At 39.0% G+C, this 17871-nt stretch overlaps 1 protein-coding gene across 5 annotated transcripts in view; it reads right to left on the bottom strand.

Annotated features, from left to right (window-relative positions):
* gpat4 (glycerol-3-phosphate acyltransferase 4) overlaps nucleotides 1-17871 on the bottom strand; it is a 92024-nt gene that overhangs the window by 2018 nt on the left and 72135 nt on the right. For all 5 annotated transcript variants that reach the window (XM_066714544.1, XM_066714542.1, XM_066714543.1 and 2 more), the window contains 5 exons: nucleotides 14055-14170; nucleotides 13920-13975; nucleotides 13108-13193; nucleotides 9630-9758; nucleotides 436-515 (listed from right to left, as the gene is read on the bottom strand). In XM_066714544.1, the coding sequence (XP_066570641.1) occupies nucleotides 436-515; nucleotides 9630-9758; nucleotides 13108-13193; nucleotides 13920-13975; nucleotides 14055-14170 (467 nt within the window). The remainder of the gene's footprint in view (nucleotides 1-435; nucleotides 516-9629; nucleotides 9759-13107; nucleotides 13194-13919; nucleotides 13976-14054; nucleotides 14171-17871) is intronic.

The following is a 17871-nucleotide window of genomic DNA, read 5'->3' as shown; positions in this document are numbered from 1 at the left end:
AAAAAAAAAAGTTAAATTAACAAATCACACAATTAAGTTCTGCTGCATATAGTCTCCTGAGGGCTTTCAATGATCCTTTAAGGATTATTAATAAGGATCCTTTTCTCCATTTTCTGATGATTACATTGAATTGTAAGTATCAATGATCCACTTCACTTACTCCAATACACACATCTCCGCACAATCTACACTCTCTGAATCAGATGGTCTCAAATTACAGTGTATATTGAATAAAAATGATAAATACATGAACTGTTAAAAACATTAAAATAATGTTACACGTGCAATGTAAAATAAAAAGGCTACAAGCTATATTTCTATTTAGAAAGGTTGAGCTTGGGTGATGACTGGAAAAAGCATTGGGGGAGTGGGGACAGAAAACAATGTCTCTCTCTTCTGTCTCTCTATTCCTGTCGGTGTTGGTGTTGAACTCACCAGAGAAGGTCCACCAGGCCCCCCTGTCTGGCGATAGCTGACTTCACCCGGCTCGCAAACTGCACAGCATCCTCGCCTTCCTACACACAGAGGAACAGTATGATGAACACAGGTACAGAACAGTTATGCCTCAAATACCCCATCAGCCAGCTCAATTCTGTCATTACGCTTGGAAAGGAAATGGCAGATTATTCCAACAAATATAACCTCCCACCCACAACAGAAACAAAAAACAACAAATGCAAAGGGCATGGCTTTCCATGTGTCCGATCAAAACCACCTGTTTAATCATTAATTCTGTCAGGATAAATTATGTATTATATATCCCTATCCCTCACTGCCATGATTTCCCTTTTGACTTAAAACACCATTCAACAAACCATCACAATTCTCTGAAGCTTTTTTCTGTGTTTATTCTACTTTGAATTGACAATCACCCTCTCAGTTATCTTCTGTTCCCTATATACACCAATCAGCCATAACATTATGACCACCTGCCTAATATTGTGTAGGTCCCCCCTTTTGCTGCCAAAACAGCCCTGACCCATCGAGGCATGGACTCCACTAGACCTTTGAAGGTGTGCTGTGGTATCTGGCACCAAGACGTTAGTAGCACATCCTTTAAGTCCTATAAGTTGCGAGGTGGGGCCTCCATGGATCAGACTTGTTTGGCCAGCACATCCCACAGATGCTCGATTGGATTGAGATCTGGGGAATTTGGAGGCCAAGTCAACACCTAGCCATCACAATTTGGCCCTTGTCAAAGTCGCTCAGATCCTTACACTTGCCCATTTTTCCTGCTTATTACACATCAACTTTGAGGACAAAATGTTCACTTGCTGCCTAATATATCCCACCCACTGACAGGTGCCATGATAACGAGATTATCAGTGTTATTCACTTCACCTGTCAGTGGTCATAATGTTATGGCTGATCGGTGTATATCAGGGGATAAAATTAACTTTTTTGGCCACTAGCCACTGGTTGCAGTTAACAAAAGAAAAATACAGGTGTTTGGTGTTTGCAGCTTCAAAGATCCTCTGCATGTGCCCGTGGAAAAAATATATTGAAGAACACAGATCTAGAGTCTCCTGATGGTTTATTTGTAATCTCAATAGTGTAAAAACAAGAGATATTCACGACCAAGAAATGTTTGTGTTTACTGAATATCCACAAAAGGTGCCATGAAGAAATTACAAAAACAATACACCACTGTAGCATTAATGTGTACAGATTTGAGAGATAACTGCAGCAGTAGTTCTATATTAAATTACATATATATTATTTGAGTGATACCATTTTGAATCATTGTAATTTAGCAGGGAAGAAAACTTGCTATAAAAATGGCCTGTAATGTCTGTAGAAATGTACCTAATTTAAATAATTTATCACCACAAATTTCTGTTTTACAAAGGGAGTGAGCTCTGTTCCTACTACTGTTTGAAATGTTAGATTTGCATAAACACCCTCAACAAATGTGAAGAAAACTAAAGGAGGTGGTAAAATTATTTTTAAAAATGCCCAAATGAAACACTGTATAGAAGCATGTGTTCCACTGACACAATCCCTCCATTTTCCTTGTCTGGAGCCATCTTCTTACAAGCCAATTTTACTAATTTAAATGCAATGCAATGGAAATTGTGAGCAAGAGGACAGAAATTCACATATAATATAAAGAACAGGAAAAAAACAGGGAATACAAGGACATTAAGAGCTTGATTTGGCTAAATATGGAATTCTCTCCAATCTCTCAGGAAAAAAAAAAAGTCTTCTTTGCAGAGCCCAGCTAATTAGTTTTAGTTTCCCAGGCTATTAATGGTAGCTTTATCAAAGGGCAACACACCTCTTTTGACTAGTATGGGCATAACCAGGGAGTGTTTTGACATGTCAGAAAGAATGTAAATTTGGTTTTATTGGTTCCACATTAAAAGACACTGCACAGTTGATGCTGAGCCTTTTCAAGACTCAGTATAAGTCATTTCAGATTTGTCCCCAAGGGCTCTTTGTTTAAACGGGGACTTCATAGGACCTCCCTTAACCTGTTGTTTCATGTCTCACTCCCCATTATTGTCTTCTTAGACAGGTATTTATCATGCTTGCTAGCTATTCAAGCAGAGACCTTATCAGAATAACACACTATACATAACAACTAAATCAAAGGAGTGGATCAGCTTGTTATCCCTTTTACAACTACCATGCTCACTTGTGTTTCTTATTTTAGGGGAGTCTGGAATTTGTTGAGGTTTTAATGTTTGGCAACTGTAAACTGGGACACTCAGAAATGAGGTCTATCCTTCATGGCTAATTCCCAGGTTTTAAAGATTTCACAATTATGAAAAATACAGGCCAAATCAAAATTCTTCACTGTTGCCAAACTACAGAAAACTAATGCTATTTATCAGGGGAGTCATTAGACCCTATTTAGTGGGGCTTTTCAACGCAACACTAAAAATGTAATCCACTGATGAACACTTTAATACTTTTTTTGGTTTTGTTTTTCTGCTTTTTAATCAGACAACTATATAGGCTACATAGTGGTTAACATACTTAATCCCTTCTCCGTTTTTGTATGGAATAATAATAACAGTAAACACATTATTGTTGTAACAGTAGGCCCTAATAAATAACTATAATAAATACATATGCACCCTTAGAATATACTAATATGAACATGCTTATGATTATTATGATTGTAGTATGGATATATAAATGCAAGTCGACCACATTTTACAGAAAACGGTTTTCAAAAGTTGTGTCCAAGAAAAGAAAAACAAAAAAACGCATGCCAGTTTGCTCTAAGTGGTCCAGACCATTCTGCGGACCATTATGCCATGATCTGGACCTCAGACCACAAAATGCTACAACCCCTTCTCCGAAAGTACATGCAGATAGGAAGAAAGTCAGCCAAGTGAGAGAAAAAGAAGGGGCAGTACAGGAAAGATTTCCAGACCATCCAGTGTTTTTGTCATACTACTTGCCTTACTTTACTAGTACTCGTATTGTTTATTTTGATTTCCCCTTTGCTCCCTTTCCCTTGGCCCTTGACTGAGACTTAAAATCTTGTCTGCACCGATCAGCTTTTACAATCTAGGAAGTAAGACCTCATATTGTTTACTGTATATCCCGTGTACACTTGCGTAAATTGGAATTTGTTAAATGTATTATGCCTTGAATTGCACTGTATTGCTCTTATATTTTGTCGCCCTAGACAAGGGTATCATCTAAGAAATAAATAATGAGTAAAATTTCACATATCAATTTTTTTTTCCCTGTGATGCATTTCAAACACTGACTATTGTCCACAATTCCAAGTGAAGTATATGCTAAATATTTGGGATAGATTGATCAGAACGAGTGTTCGATTTCGACCATTGAATTTAAAAGACGGGATTGCATGTACTTATTTGTCTTTGCCAACCAAAATTCAAATATCAACAAAACGACAGCAGTAAATCTCTGCGTGTGTGAATTTCTCCTGCTTATCCATTCTTATGCTTCAAAGGCATTGGAATTCTTTGGACACATTCTAATAATTTTCATAAAACAGTTGTAAAATGGTGTTCAATGGATCTTCCAAAGACCACATAAAGATCTTCTACATTCATGTACTTTTTTTTCTTTTTTCAAAAAAGTTGTTTTTGTTTTATGTGGGCATATGCTCAATTTTAAAAACAAAGAATTAAATTCATAAAAATATAAAATTCTAAATGTCTGTCCCCAAGTTTATTTTAACTGAAATGTCATGAACGATGCTTTTTCTGTTATTTAGAGGTACAATTTCAAAACTAAACTTGATTAAATGCAACTTTGAAAAAAAAAATACTGGTGAATGCAGCTATTGTTATGACAGTGAACAAATGTACATTTAAAAATGGAGCAATTACCTAAAAAAACTAAATCTACACTAAAAAAATAAAAACATTCCCTTAGTTTGGTGACTTTGTAAGCTTACTATATTTAAGTTATTTTACCAAAGAATGTTTCAGACTACATATTTTTACTGAGTGATGTAGATTACCCAAGGTAATACCCTCAAAACCCCACAACTATCCGAGCTGTATACAGAGGGAGAGCATTTCCTCTTTGTAGCTTGGTGGTCGGAACAAGTCTCCTTCTCAGCTCAGCTCAACGACTCTGTGGTCTCATTCAAAGATCCGCAGCCCTCCCAATCTTCAAAATTGGAAAAACTGATTTGGGAACCTACATAAGAGCATGATCCTTTTGCATTCCCTTTCCAAACCAGCAAAAAAAAAACTAATTAACAAAGGAAACCAAAAACCATAGAAAAAACATTTGCATTCAAATGCAAATGTACAACCTGTCCATACAGATTTAAAAAATAAATGTACAACACAAAGGACTCATAGGTCTTCAAATCATTATTCACAAATTAAACAGTTATAAATTCACAAAAAGAAGCCTAATAAGTAAATAAAGTGCTAACCTGAAAATTAGCTTAGTTTAATTTAAAATCATTCAATCACAATCTCAAACCAATATCATAGCATGGACAGGTGTGGAAGAGATCATTAAGTTGATCATTTTCAATAGTTAATTTTGTGAAATATAATCCCTTATGTTATGGACCTCTTGCACAACATTGAAACGACCATTTCTGCCCAACTTCCTACCCGTCACTTTGCTTCTGGTCAATTGCGTCCTGTCAGCCTTGGTATTTTTAGCCATGGTCTTTGTAGTCGAATTTTTATAATTACCTCAGTGTTTTAATATAATTGTATTCCACAGTGTTTTTAATCATTCGTATTGTAAATAGTGTTTCAGTTGTAAAGTTAGTGATTTTAAGTATGATTGTTGTGTTCAGTCTCTCTTGGTAAGTTAGCTAGCTAAAAGCGAATGCTGTTTTCAAGGAATTCTGCTTTGAAAAATAACCTTTGCTTAACCCTCCCCCCCCTCAATAAATATCAGTCATAAAATCCAAAGGCTTTTGTGCACGGTTTTCTGGATAGTTTGGGTTTAGCAATCTGTATTAGAATGCAAATTTATAACCATTTCTGGAAGGATTGCTTTTTTTTTTTTTAGTTCAGTTAAATAAGTGAAAGGTATTTTATTGTGACTGTATTATTACTTTTAACATTTCAGTGGTTTCTTCTGTGATCGTGTCTTTTTCTGGTTTTACTCTGATATATATTACATTTCTTTTCCATCTCTCTTCCTGAATAGTTTGTTGAGCCTACTGCATTTTAACCTGATTGGAGAAACGTTAAATACTTTTTTTGTAATCCTACCAACTAGATACCTGAACATATTTATGTATGACGTGTTAGCCTACACAGTACATACTGATGTTCATCGTTCATATTGTGTATTGGATCAATGAAAACACAATGGAATGTAATTGTTAATACCAGTATTTATTCTATGCAAAATGTAAATATATACACCAGTATATTTTACCTATATTTTGGATCTTACCGCCGATCGCTGCATCAGCATTACTTCCTCAAGGCTTTTTCTTTAAAATAATTCTAACTTGTCAAAGACTCTCTGGACTGTCACTGTGCTTAGTCCTGCCTTCAAGAAGAGATAAATGACCCAATCAGTGAAGTGAGGTTTTGTAAACAACTCTGTTAGGACAGAACTGCTCTGGGGACAGAACATATCTGATTCATCTGATTGGTTACTTGTCTTTAGAAGGCGGGACATACATTACACCACCTTAGTTTTGAAAGGTTAGTAAACTTGGAGACAGCATGCCAGCCCTGGTAAAATAGGTACAGTGCATCCAGAAAGTATTCACAGCGCTTCACTTTTTCCACATTTTGTTATGTTACAGCCTTATTCCAAAATGGATTAAATTCTTTATTTTCCTCAAAATTCTACAAACAACAAGTTTGTTTGAAATATCTGCAAATCTATTAAAAATAAAAAACAAAAAAAGCACATAATTATTCACAGCCTTTGCTCAATACTTTGTTGAAGCACCTTTGGCACCAATTACAGCCTCAAGTCTTTTGGAGTATGATGCTACAAGCTTGGCACACCTATTTTTGGGCAGTTCTCCCATTCTTCTTTGCAGGACCTCTCAAGCTCCATCAGGTTGGATGGGGAGCGTCGGTGCACAGCCATTTTCAGATCTCTCCAGAGATGTTCAATCGGGCCCAAGTCTGGGCTCTGGCTGGGCCAGACATTCACAGAGTTGTCCTGTAGCCGCTCCTTTGTTATCTTGGCTGTGTGCTTAGGGTCGTTGTCCTGTTGGCATATGAACCTTCGCCCCAGTCTGAGGTCCAGAGCGCTCTGGAGCAGGTTTTCATCAAGGATGTCTCTGTACATTGCTGCATTAATCTTTCCCTCGATCCTGACTAGTCTCCCAATTCCTGCCGCTGAAAAACATCCCCACAGCATGATGCTGCCACCACCATGCTTCACTGTAGGGATGGTATTGGCCAGGTGATGAGTGGTGCCTGGTTTCCTCCAGACATGACGCTTGCTATTCAGGCCAAAGAGTTCAATCTTTGTTTCATCAGAACAGAGAATTTTGTTTCTCATGTTCCCCAGATCTGTGCCTTGATACAATCCTGTCTCGGAGGTATACAGACAATTCCTTGGACTTCATGGCTTGGTTTGTGCTCTGACATGCACTGTTAACTGTGGGACCTTATATAGACAGGTGTGTGCCTTTCCAAATCATGTCCAATCAACTGAATTTACCACAGGTGGACTCCAATCAAGTTGTAGAAACATCTCAAGGATGATCAGTGGAAACAGGATGCACCTGAGCTCAATTTTGAGTGTCATGGCAAAGGCTGTGAATACTTACAGTGAGGGAAAAAAGTATTTGATCCCCTGCTGATTTTGTACGTTTGCCCACTGACAAAGAAATGATCAGTCTATAATTTCAATGGTAGGTGTATTTTAACAGTGAGAGACAGAATAACAGCAAAAAAATCCACAAAAACGCATTTCAAAAAAGTTATAAATTGATTTGCATGTTAATGAGGGAAATAAGTATTTGATCCCCTATCAATCAGCAAGATTTCTGGCTCCCAGGTGTCTTTTATACAGGTAATGAGCTGAGATTAGGAGCACTCTCTTAAAGGGAGTGCTCCTAATCTGAGCTCGTTACCTGTATAAAAGACACCTGTCCACAGAAGCAATCAATCAATCAGATTCCAAACTCTCCACCATGGCCAAGACCAAAGAGCTGTCCAAGGATGTCAGGGACAAGATTGTAGACCTACACAAGGCTGGAATGGGCTACAAGACCATCGCCAAGCAGCTTGGTGAGAAGGTGACAACAGTTGGTGCGATTATTCGCAAATGGAATAAACACAAAATAACTGTCAGTCTCCCTCGGTCTGGGGCTCCATGCAAGATCTCACCTCGTGGAGTTTCAATGATCATGAGAGTGGTGAGGAATCAGCCCAGAACTACACGGGACAATCTTGTTAATGATCTCAAGGCAGCTGGGACCATAGTCACCAAGAAAACAATTGGTAACACACTACGCCATGAAGGACTGAAATCCTGCAGCGCCCGCAAGGTCCCCCTGCTCATGAAAGCACATGTACAGGCCCGTCTGAAGTTTGCCAATGAACATCTGAATGATTCAGAGGAGAACTGGGTGAAAGTGTTGTGGTCAGATGAGACCAAAATCGAGCTCTTTGTTATCAACTCAATTCTCTGTGTTTGGAGGAGGAGGAATGACCCCAAGAACACCATCCCCACCGTCAAACATGGAGGTGGAAACATTATGCTTTGGGGGTGTTTTTCTGCTAAGGAGAAAGGACAACTGCACTGCATCAAAGGGACAATGGGCGGGGTCATGTACCATCAAATCTTGGGTCAGAACCTCCTTCCCTCAGCCAGGGCATTGAAAATGGGTCGTGGATGGGTATTCCAGCATGACATTGACCCAAAACACACAGCCAAGGCAACAAAGGAGTGGCTCAAGAAGAAGCACATTAAGGTCCTGGAGTGGCCTAGACAGTCTCCAGACCTTAATCCCATAGAAAATCTGTGGAGGGAGCTGAAGGTTCGAGTTGCCAAACGTCAGCCTCGAAACCTTAATGACTTGGAGAGGATCTGCAAAGAGGAGTGGGACAAAATCCCTCCTGAGATGTGTGCAAACCTGGTGGCCAACTACAAGAAACGTCTGACCTCTGTGATTGCCAACAAGGGTTTTGCCACCAAGTACTAAGTCGAAGGGGTCAAATACTTATTTCCCTCATTAACATGCAAATCAATGTATAATTTTTTTGAAATGTGTTTTTGTGGATTTTTTTGTTGTTATTCTGTCTCTCACTGTTAAAATACACCTACCAATAAAATTATAGACTGATAATTTCTTTGTCAGTGGGCAAACGTACAAAATCAGCAGGGGATCAAATACTTTTTTCCCTCACTGTATGTACATGTGCTTTTTTTGTTTTTTACTTTTAAAACATTTGCAAAGATTTCAAACAAACTTCTTTCACGTTGTCATTATGGGGTATTGTTTGTAGAATTTTGAGGAAAATAAAGAATTTAATCCATTTTGGAATAAGGCTGTAACATAACAAAATGTGGAGAAAGTGAAGCGCTGTGAATACTTTCCGGATGCACTGTATGTATTTTCGCAGTTATGACAAAATGCTGTGGCGCACTGTAATCTTTTTACCACTAATGCATATTTGCATACCAATTATGTCAATCACTGAATATTGAATCTGGAGCTGATAACCAACCATCACCTTCTGAGTCTTATCATTTCCCCAGTGAATTTCATACCCAGATACAATAATATAATAAACAGTGAAAATTTAAAATTGATTTCACTTTGTTAAAGGAGCACTTTCTATTAATACATTAAATACTGCAATAACTTACTAGGAAAACTGCTTTCATGTTTGTATGACTTTTTTGTGCTTATGAGTGAAGCTATTGGAATTTCTCTCAATGCTGTCTCCATATTTGATTAATCTTCTATACATTTCCTCTACCAAAGCTGTCCATGCTACGTTTGTGCAGCCACCGACATTGGGAGCAGACAACTCTGTTCAATCTAACTGGCAAAAAGTGTTGTGAACACAGCAATTGTTCAGATGCTCTGAATAACTTCATTGGATCAGTAAGCTGTTTAATAAATAGATTTCCAGGTTTCTACCCAATTATTATCCCTCACTATTATGTCATGTTAGTGCACTAAATTGACTACTGGCTACTTGAAACATGGAGACGATGTGTCCTGTCCTCACCTCTCGTGTCATGGGCGGCAAGTACCAAACACTACAGACAATGGCCCAGCTGCTCATCATCCTGAGGAGATAGTTGACCATCCCGAACTTGCTGCTATTCCAGAAGGCATCCCCAAAGCGTGGATCATACTAAAACAGACAGGATCACAGTCATTTACAGGAGCGTGAGAAAAAGTATTATGGTTTTAAGTTTTAAAACTTGGGGAAACGTATCAGAATATTTCAAAAGGAAAAGGAAAAACATCCATGTCTTCTTTCTTCCAAGGACTATTGATGAGTTTAAGCTCATTCTGCCATTCTTATTTAAATAGAAGGGTGTTTGCAATAATTTCGAGTCACAGAGAAGACTGTAGGTCTATAGGGCATCTATTAATACATTTTCTTATGTTAGTTTAACTGATGAGTGGAGAAATACACAAATCCTATAAAAAAAATATTGAATTGCCTAAAAATATATTAATAATAGAAAGACGTTTTTAGATTCTTGTGATATACAGGTTTAATATGATTGTGACAGGTTGTCCTTGTCTGGGCACACCCGCTGGGGAAGCATGATTGCATGATTATCCTCTTGTCAGTGTCGACCTCCTACCGCCGCAGCTGCTGCACAGAGAGCAATCGCAATAGGCTCAATGCACAGCCACTTCCATATTTTATCTCAGCCAGCTCAACAATTTCCTGTGTAGCGCTGGAAGTGACTGCTGTCAATATAAGTTCAGGTGAAAATGACTTTCTACAAACCGTTGCCTACAAGAGCTCCCCAAGATAACAGTGAATGATGTCCATAGTATCAGTTGTCACTTCATCAAGCAAAAAGTAGAAGGGTTTCAAAATTTATAGTTCAGGTTACATTGGCGCTAATCTTTATTGCGCTCTAGACAACAATCTGGATTGGTGCTCCAAAATACCAAGAATACACACAAAAGTGTGGTGAGATTTAATATAGTGAGTCAGTTTTACTGGGGTCCACCATCTGTGATTACATGTATAAGATTTTTTTTTTTTCTCTGATCATTATTAATTATAAAAGATTTAAAAAAACACTTACAAACTTCACTATATCTATATTTCTAACATATTGCATTTCCTAAGGTTATGATGCAAAAACCTACAAAACATCTTCCTGAATCTAACAATGCATTTCTTATGCCTCGGTTCCACTGGCTTAAGCATCCGTGTCATGCCGTGCTGTGCCATGCCGTGCTGTGCCGTGCCTCCCTTAACTTATAACTCTTACTACAGATTTGAAACTGCAAACAACACTTTTTGACATATTATTTTCAATTTACTTGGCAGACGTTCTTAACCAGGGCAAGTTACAGTTGAAACAAAATACATGTTTCACGATTAATCATCCAGCTATAATATAGCAGGTTATAATTTAACTAAAGTGTGCACATCTCAGTCATGGCATTTATAGACTTATGGATGCATTTATTAAACCAGTCCTTTATGTTTTAGAGGGAAACCCAGGTCTGCTGTATTTATAAATTCATTAATTTAAGTTGTAAATGGGCACACGTTAACTAAATTGTGTTCACCTTCATACTAATTGTCTCTGCGGGGCTGTTATACAACAGACCTGCAAACCAATCACAGGACAACAGCCTGAAACACCGTCCAGTTGTTCATAAAATATTAATAAAATGTGCTGCTACTGCTCCAATTATTATCTTCAGTTTATTTGTATCTAGTCATGGCACTGCACCGGGTCCTTTGAAATCCTAGTTTTTAATACACTCGGATATTAACTGTAAGCAGTAATTATTTCTGTATGTTGATTTCACTCCATGCTGCTAATAAAACAAATTTCTTTGTGATCCCACACGGCACTTGAGATTATATCTTCAGACATAATGTAGCTGATCTCCTCCCTGTCTGTCTACAAGTCAAGCACACATCTTGCTTCTGAAAGTTAAGTATGTCCTTAGTGGGCGTGACGGACGCTTACGGCCACGTCTGGCAGCAGATAGTCAACTGTCCACAAAACCGTCCAAACACTTAAGCCAGTGGAAACACCCGTTTAAGCGTCCAGGGCCAGACTCGTCCGGACGCGTCTGCCAGTGGAAATGGGGCATAATTCTCCTGAATGATGATTTAAAAACGTGTACATTTGTTAGTGATAACAATAGCAGTATGTAGTGAAAGGGGACATTTCCAATATAGGGTCCGAATGCTGCTAAACTTCAGCTGTAGACTTATAACATGGAATATACAACTAAAGCGGAGACGAAAACAGCACTAAGAGTTTTAAACTAACAGGTTGGCTTGAAGAGAGTGTGCTCTGATACACTGTAAGACAAGCCATTAACAAGGCTAATTATTTTTAATAGATTTTACTGATCTTCTATGCATTTGTCAGCATGTGAATTTGAGGCACAAGAGACAAACAGAGCAGGAACACTGTTGTTGTGTGGTCCTGTGTACTAGAGAATGAGGTGAAATGCAACTTAGCACAAAACGTTTTGCCCCATTGTGCACTCCAGTTTAGGTTATCTTCATCAGTGACGGCACAGTGGATATAGATTTATTTTTTATTTAATAGTTTTTCATGATGGACAGAATAGGTCTTATTTTAATCTTATTTTTGTGGTTGTACAATAAGCTGTCTAATTAATTCAGGACCATTTAGGCAACGCCGGTGGGAGCTGAAGGCTCCATCAAACCTTCCTTTTGAAAGTGGCGACTGCAGACCCTGAAACCCCTGAAACAGAATACTTCGTATCCACTTTTTCGTCTTCAATGGTAGTACTGATCTACTGCCCTCACGTCGTAGATCATTTAATTTTCTGGAACTCATGATGACTCACTGTGAGGGTAAGTTGAAAGATTACTAATGTAAATATGTTATCTATTTAAATTGAATGTTTGTCTTAAACCTAACAATTTCGCTAGCTACAATATCGATCGCAGATGTGGAGAGACCGAAACCAGAAGTAAATGAGCTGGCTGGGATATAAGCAGAAATACATAAGCTATAGGCCATGCATAGAGTTCATTAGTGTTCTCCCCACAGTTGTGCCTCACCCTATTTAACCCTCACTCTCTTACCCTCTGTCTCTGAGCAGTAGCCCAATGACAGCCATCTTGGAATGTCTATCCTGAACCATGACAGCCGTCTTGAGCTGATCAGTTTTATTGTTTTAAATTTGTTATTTTACTTTATTTATGAACCCTTCACAGGGTTTCAAGGCTCCTCTGTGGGGGGGATATGTTTTCTTATTTTTTCTGATGGCATACAATAAAGAAGCCTATGGTTTGCAAACCTCCCGGAATGTTTTTCTTGATTCACCTGTGACAATGACTATAATTTTGTATGTAAAATTAATCTGCTGCGCTATACCAAGTGCTGTCATTTGTGTTGGATGGCAGTACTGCATTTGCTGTGATGTTACCACTCTATGGATTAAGTATTGCACCGTCAACAGGAAAATAAATGGTTAATTGTTCATGGCCATAGGCAACAGAAGCCACATACCTTTATAGCAACTGGATATACTGTTGTGCCAATCTCAAAACTGCCTTTTTTGAACATCATTACAGAGGTGTTGTTGATGCAAGTACCTAGGCAGAGGAAAGATACAGGACAGAAATAGAAGAGTAGTGTGTTCTTAGCACAAGCAAATTTTCCAAGCACTCTTCAAAATTGTATTGACAGAATAAATAGACGGTTTCAGTGTGAACAAAATTTAGATCAATTAAACATTTGAGAAAATATGATATGCTATATTAAAATGAGTGTGACCAACTGATTGACATTGTTATAGTTCATGTATAAATAATGTAATGGCTTCGTCCAGGGGTTCCCAAACTTTTTTGACCCAGGGACTCCTTTGCCGCCCAGATTTTGACCGAGGATCCCCACCTACTAAAATATGGCGGGGGGGTGCTGACGATAAAAACATGTGAGAGCGGGGGAGGGGGGTGATGATGGTAAAAACGTGTGGGGGGGGTGCCGACGGTAAAAACGGGCAAGAGCGGTGGGGGGGGGGAGGTTGTGCCGATGGTAAAAAGTTACAAAAGCGGGGGATTGACAGTTTTTTGGCCGGAGTGCCAGACCGCATTTTAAACAATGTGCGGGGGGATGGCGGGGGATTTTGCCACGGACCCCCTAGCACTCCCTCACGGACCCCAGTTTGGGAACCTCTGGCTTAGTCCACTGGTGTGAGTGTAAAACTAGAAGAATGAGGGGTAAGAAGTGTAACTTATACAGATATGAACTTTGATTAATGTGTGGATTAGTTGATTTTTCCCCTCCTGTTCCACTTTAAATACACTGCTTTTACTAACCTTCAGGGAATATCAGGATGGGAAGTTTGCTTTTATCCTGCACATGATCACTGAGTCTGCAATAAAGAGTAACAATGAAAATGTTTTCTTTCTGACAGCAGGGTTTCAACCGACAGGATCAAGTTGCAATGTTACCTTTTGGCCACAAGATGTCGATCTTTGACTTCAGAACGCTCAAACCAAATGTGTGGGCAGGCTTTTACCATGGATCTTTGAATGATGCCCATGAGTCCACCATGGACTTGCCCCACCTACAACAAAGCACAGAAAATAGTGACCAACAGGAACCCAGGACCCCTGGAGAGAGAAGGATTTGAAGTTGCCTTTAAACGTAAATAAACTTATTAAATAAAGGATTACAACTTTGCTCAATTAATATTTCGTCTTTATAATGCGCCATTCTAATTTGCAATCTCAAAATAAAATGTTAATTTGTGCAATGAACAGTACACAGCTGATTAGTTTGATCAAATTTGACCGTCAGTCAGTGCAAGTTAGAATGATGTATCGTCATGCCACTGTTTTGTCACTCACAGTAATTAAGCAAAAATTACCTTATTACTAATAAAGTTATGTAACATTTGTTTGCGTTATGTTTTACATATATAATTTTAGTGATTCATAAACAAAAATAAATTTGCATTTAAAGACTGCATTTAAAGGTCAACTTAACTGCATCATGTGTGACAAGTGAAAAGTCTGCACCACTGTGATATGCAGATTCTTGTAGGTTATGGCCTAGTGTTTCCTACACCGCTATTCTGGAGCAGTGTAATGCCGAATCAACACTGCCACTGCAAAACAATCGTATATTTTGTAGCAAGATTTTAACTCAGTGTTATAGTCAGCATTTCCTTTACAAATATGTGAGGTTGCAGTGCTCACAACCCTGCTACCATACAACGTTGCAACAAAGTTGAATCAACATAGACTACATTACGTTGGTACAATGTTGTGGCAACATTGTGTGTTAACAAGGAAGCTGCCCCCGCCCTGCCCCCGCCCTCTTACTACTATGCTAGCGCTAGCTACTACTATGGACGGACAAGAGTGACTAGTGTCGCTTTACTCCGGTATCAGTCATATGTAGTCATATATCAGTAGGGATGTGCATGACAAATATTTTGACTATCGATAATTACATAGCTGTTGTCCACGACTATTCGAATAGTCACCCGCCCCCCCCAACACCCATTCAAAATGTGACATACATTAAATGCAAAATAATGCAGTGTGACAATTTTTCCAATTGCAAAAAGTTGTGAACTTTATTTTAAACTCCTTATCTAACAACAACTTTGTTAAATAAACATTAGGCTATATAAAAATACCTTCCTATTAGAAGATGTATGGAAATGACATAACAGCAGCAATAAGCACCTGCCAACTCTCACGCATCTCTCATATTACTCTTTCCCGATAACTTTTTTACCACAATTTCAAATTAACTATATAGGTTGCAGTTACATCTGTAACTGACCGACCAAAATGTTTTTTTTTTTTCCCAATCTGTATTCATTTAATTTTTATTCAATAATAGTTTAGCAATGTGAGCTGCAACGAAAATGCCTTAACATTAGCGTCCTTTTGGCAATGTTTTCCGGTCATAACAGCAAAATAAAACATGTATTAGTCTATCTACCTAATTTATACAATCTACATAACTAAACAATTTAGGTTTTCCACGTTTCCAAACCACATTCAACACATAGACTGCTGGTGTATGTTGCAGCGAATACAAAAGAAACAGCAATACAACTGGCTGTGTATGTAGCTTAATATTTGTGTGTTGTTGCTCTTTCCTTTTGTCATTGCTAGCACTGCAGAAAGGTGTATGTATGGCTTTTAGGTGGGTTAACATACCAACTGTAGATTTGTGGTATATTAATTGCACTGCACATATTATACACTTAACAGTGTTTTAATTTACTTTGTCAAAGTATTTCCACTCAGGAAGCCATTCTGTGCAGATCTGCAGAATTCCACCGAGTCGCGCAAATCTGTCATTGTCAGCCAATCACAGACAAGAAATAACAAATGCCACCCTCCCGTCAATCTTCATTACAGCTACATAGAGAGCCAATCAACCGTACAGGCTTTAAAAATAAAATCAATATTATTATTATTATTATTAACTATAATTAACTATCGAATGTTAGATTCACTTGTCAATAGTGGCCATATTTAACGAATAGTTGAATTTTAGACTATTCGGTCTCATCCTTAATATATATATATATATCCCCTATATATTAAATAACTAGTAAAATTGTATAAAATGGAAAGAGAGCGTTACTGTATCTTCTGTAACTATGTTGATTCAGGCTCATCCGTACTAGATGCAGTAAGAATAGGTTCATGCATAGAGAGATTCCAATGTAAATGGCCAAATAAAATTGTGAAAAGTGAAATGCAAACAAGTTTTAAAGTATATTCATCCTTGGTAAACGTTAGGGCTTTCAAAAAAAGAAGACAAAAAAAGGTAATATAAATATGAACATGTGGGACATGGGGGGGTGGCGCGAGCTGTGACCCAAATGTTTTTGGGGGGGCGCCACCCAGAAAGTTTGGGAACCACTGCTTTAGATCACAGAGCTATATCAAAAACTATAATAAACTTTGTTACAAATTATGCTAATAATAACATCAATGCATGGATCAGAAATGGCAGTGTAAACATATTGTGGGGGGACTTTGGCTGGACTGTGTGGATGGAGGAGTGGCCATTGTCCATTGAAAATAGCTGTAACAAGGATTGTGTGTGTGTGTGCTCTGTCCTGCGTGTTCCCAACCCTCTGTGTGCACCTCATCTATACACCCTGGATGGGCAGGAGTCACAGCCCTCCTCCCTTTCTTCTGTGTCTTGTTGGGTTTAGTGTCATCCGATTGTCCTTCTCAGGAAGGTGTAAGTGCTTGTACCTAATGAGGAGCAGTTCCTGAGTTGAATTAATTGCAGACTTGCGTGTTCATTGCTATAGAACCCAAACAGTTAAAATATATATATATATATATATCCTACACACATATCAGACATCCACACACATATCAGACATCCGCAAGCTCTTCAACAATCCCCCACCTCCTCTCCCATCACACCCAAGTCTCCCACCGACCAAGCTTCCTTTTCTTCATTCTCACCTCTCTTGGACTCTGAACTTTCCTCTCTCCTTCTAGGTCACAAACCTACAACGTGTGCCCTGTACCCACTCCCCACTCGCCTCCTGCAAGTGACTGCTCCAGATCTACTCCCCTTCACCTCCTCCCTCCTCAACTCCTCACTCCTCTCTGGCTGTTTCCCCTCTGCATTTAAACAAGCTGCTGTCATCCCACTCCTCAAAAAAGCTACCCTTGACCCCACCTCTCCTCAGAACTACCACCCTGTATCCCTACTCCCCTTCCTCTTAAGGACCCTCCAGCGTGCTGTCCACCATCAGCTCTCTGCATTTCTTTCACATCACTCACTCCTTGATCCTCTGCAATCTGGCTTCCACACAGCTCACTCCACTGAGAGCCCACTCCAGCTCATGCAGAACTCTGCGGCTCATCTGGTATTCTCTCTCCCCCCGATTCGCACACATTACTTCTCTGCTCTGCTCCTTCACTGGCTCCCAATACCAGCACACATTCAGTTCAAGACATTGACCCTCATCGACCACTGTCTCGACCACACTGCACCAAGCTACCTTCAGTCCCTTGTCTCCCCATACATCCCCTCCAGACCACTGCGGTCTTCCGGTGCCAGAAGACTAACTCTGCCTCCTCTCCACTCCCCTTCCTCCAGAGCCTGCTCCTTCTCATCCCTGGCCCCTAAGTGGTGGAACGACCTTCCTACTGAAGTCAAAACAGCAGAGTCCTTGACCTGCTTAAGGCGCTTACTCAAAACACATCTTTTCAGACAGTACTTGTAATTAGTCCTTTACTCCCCTGTAAGATAGCACTTTACAACGTTTTA

Source organism: Amia ocellicauda, chromosome 9 (genome assembly GCF_036373705.1).
Source record: "Amia ocellicauda isolate fAmiCal2 chromosome 9, fAmiCal2.hap1, whole genome shotgun sequence".
NCBI classification, from domain to species: Eukaryota; Metazoa; Chordata; class Actinopteri; order Amiiformes; family Amiidae; genus Amia; species Amia ocellicauda.
The sequence above is the reverse complement of the archived record's forward strand: the minus strand, read 5'-3'. Positions and strand labels throughout refer to the sequence as shown.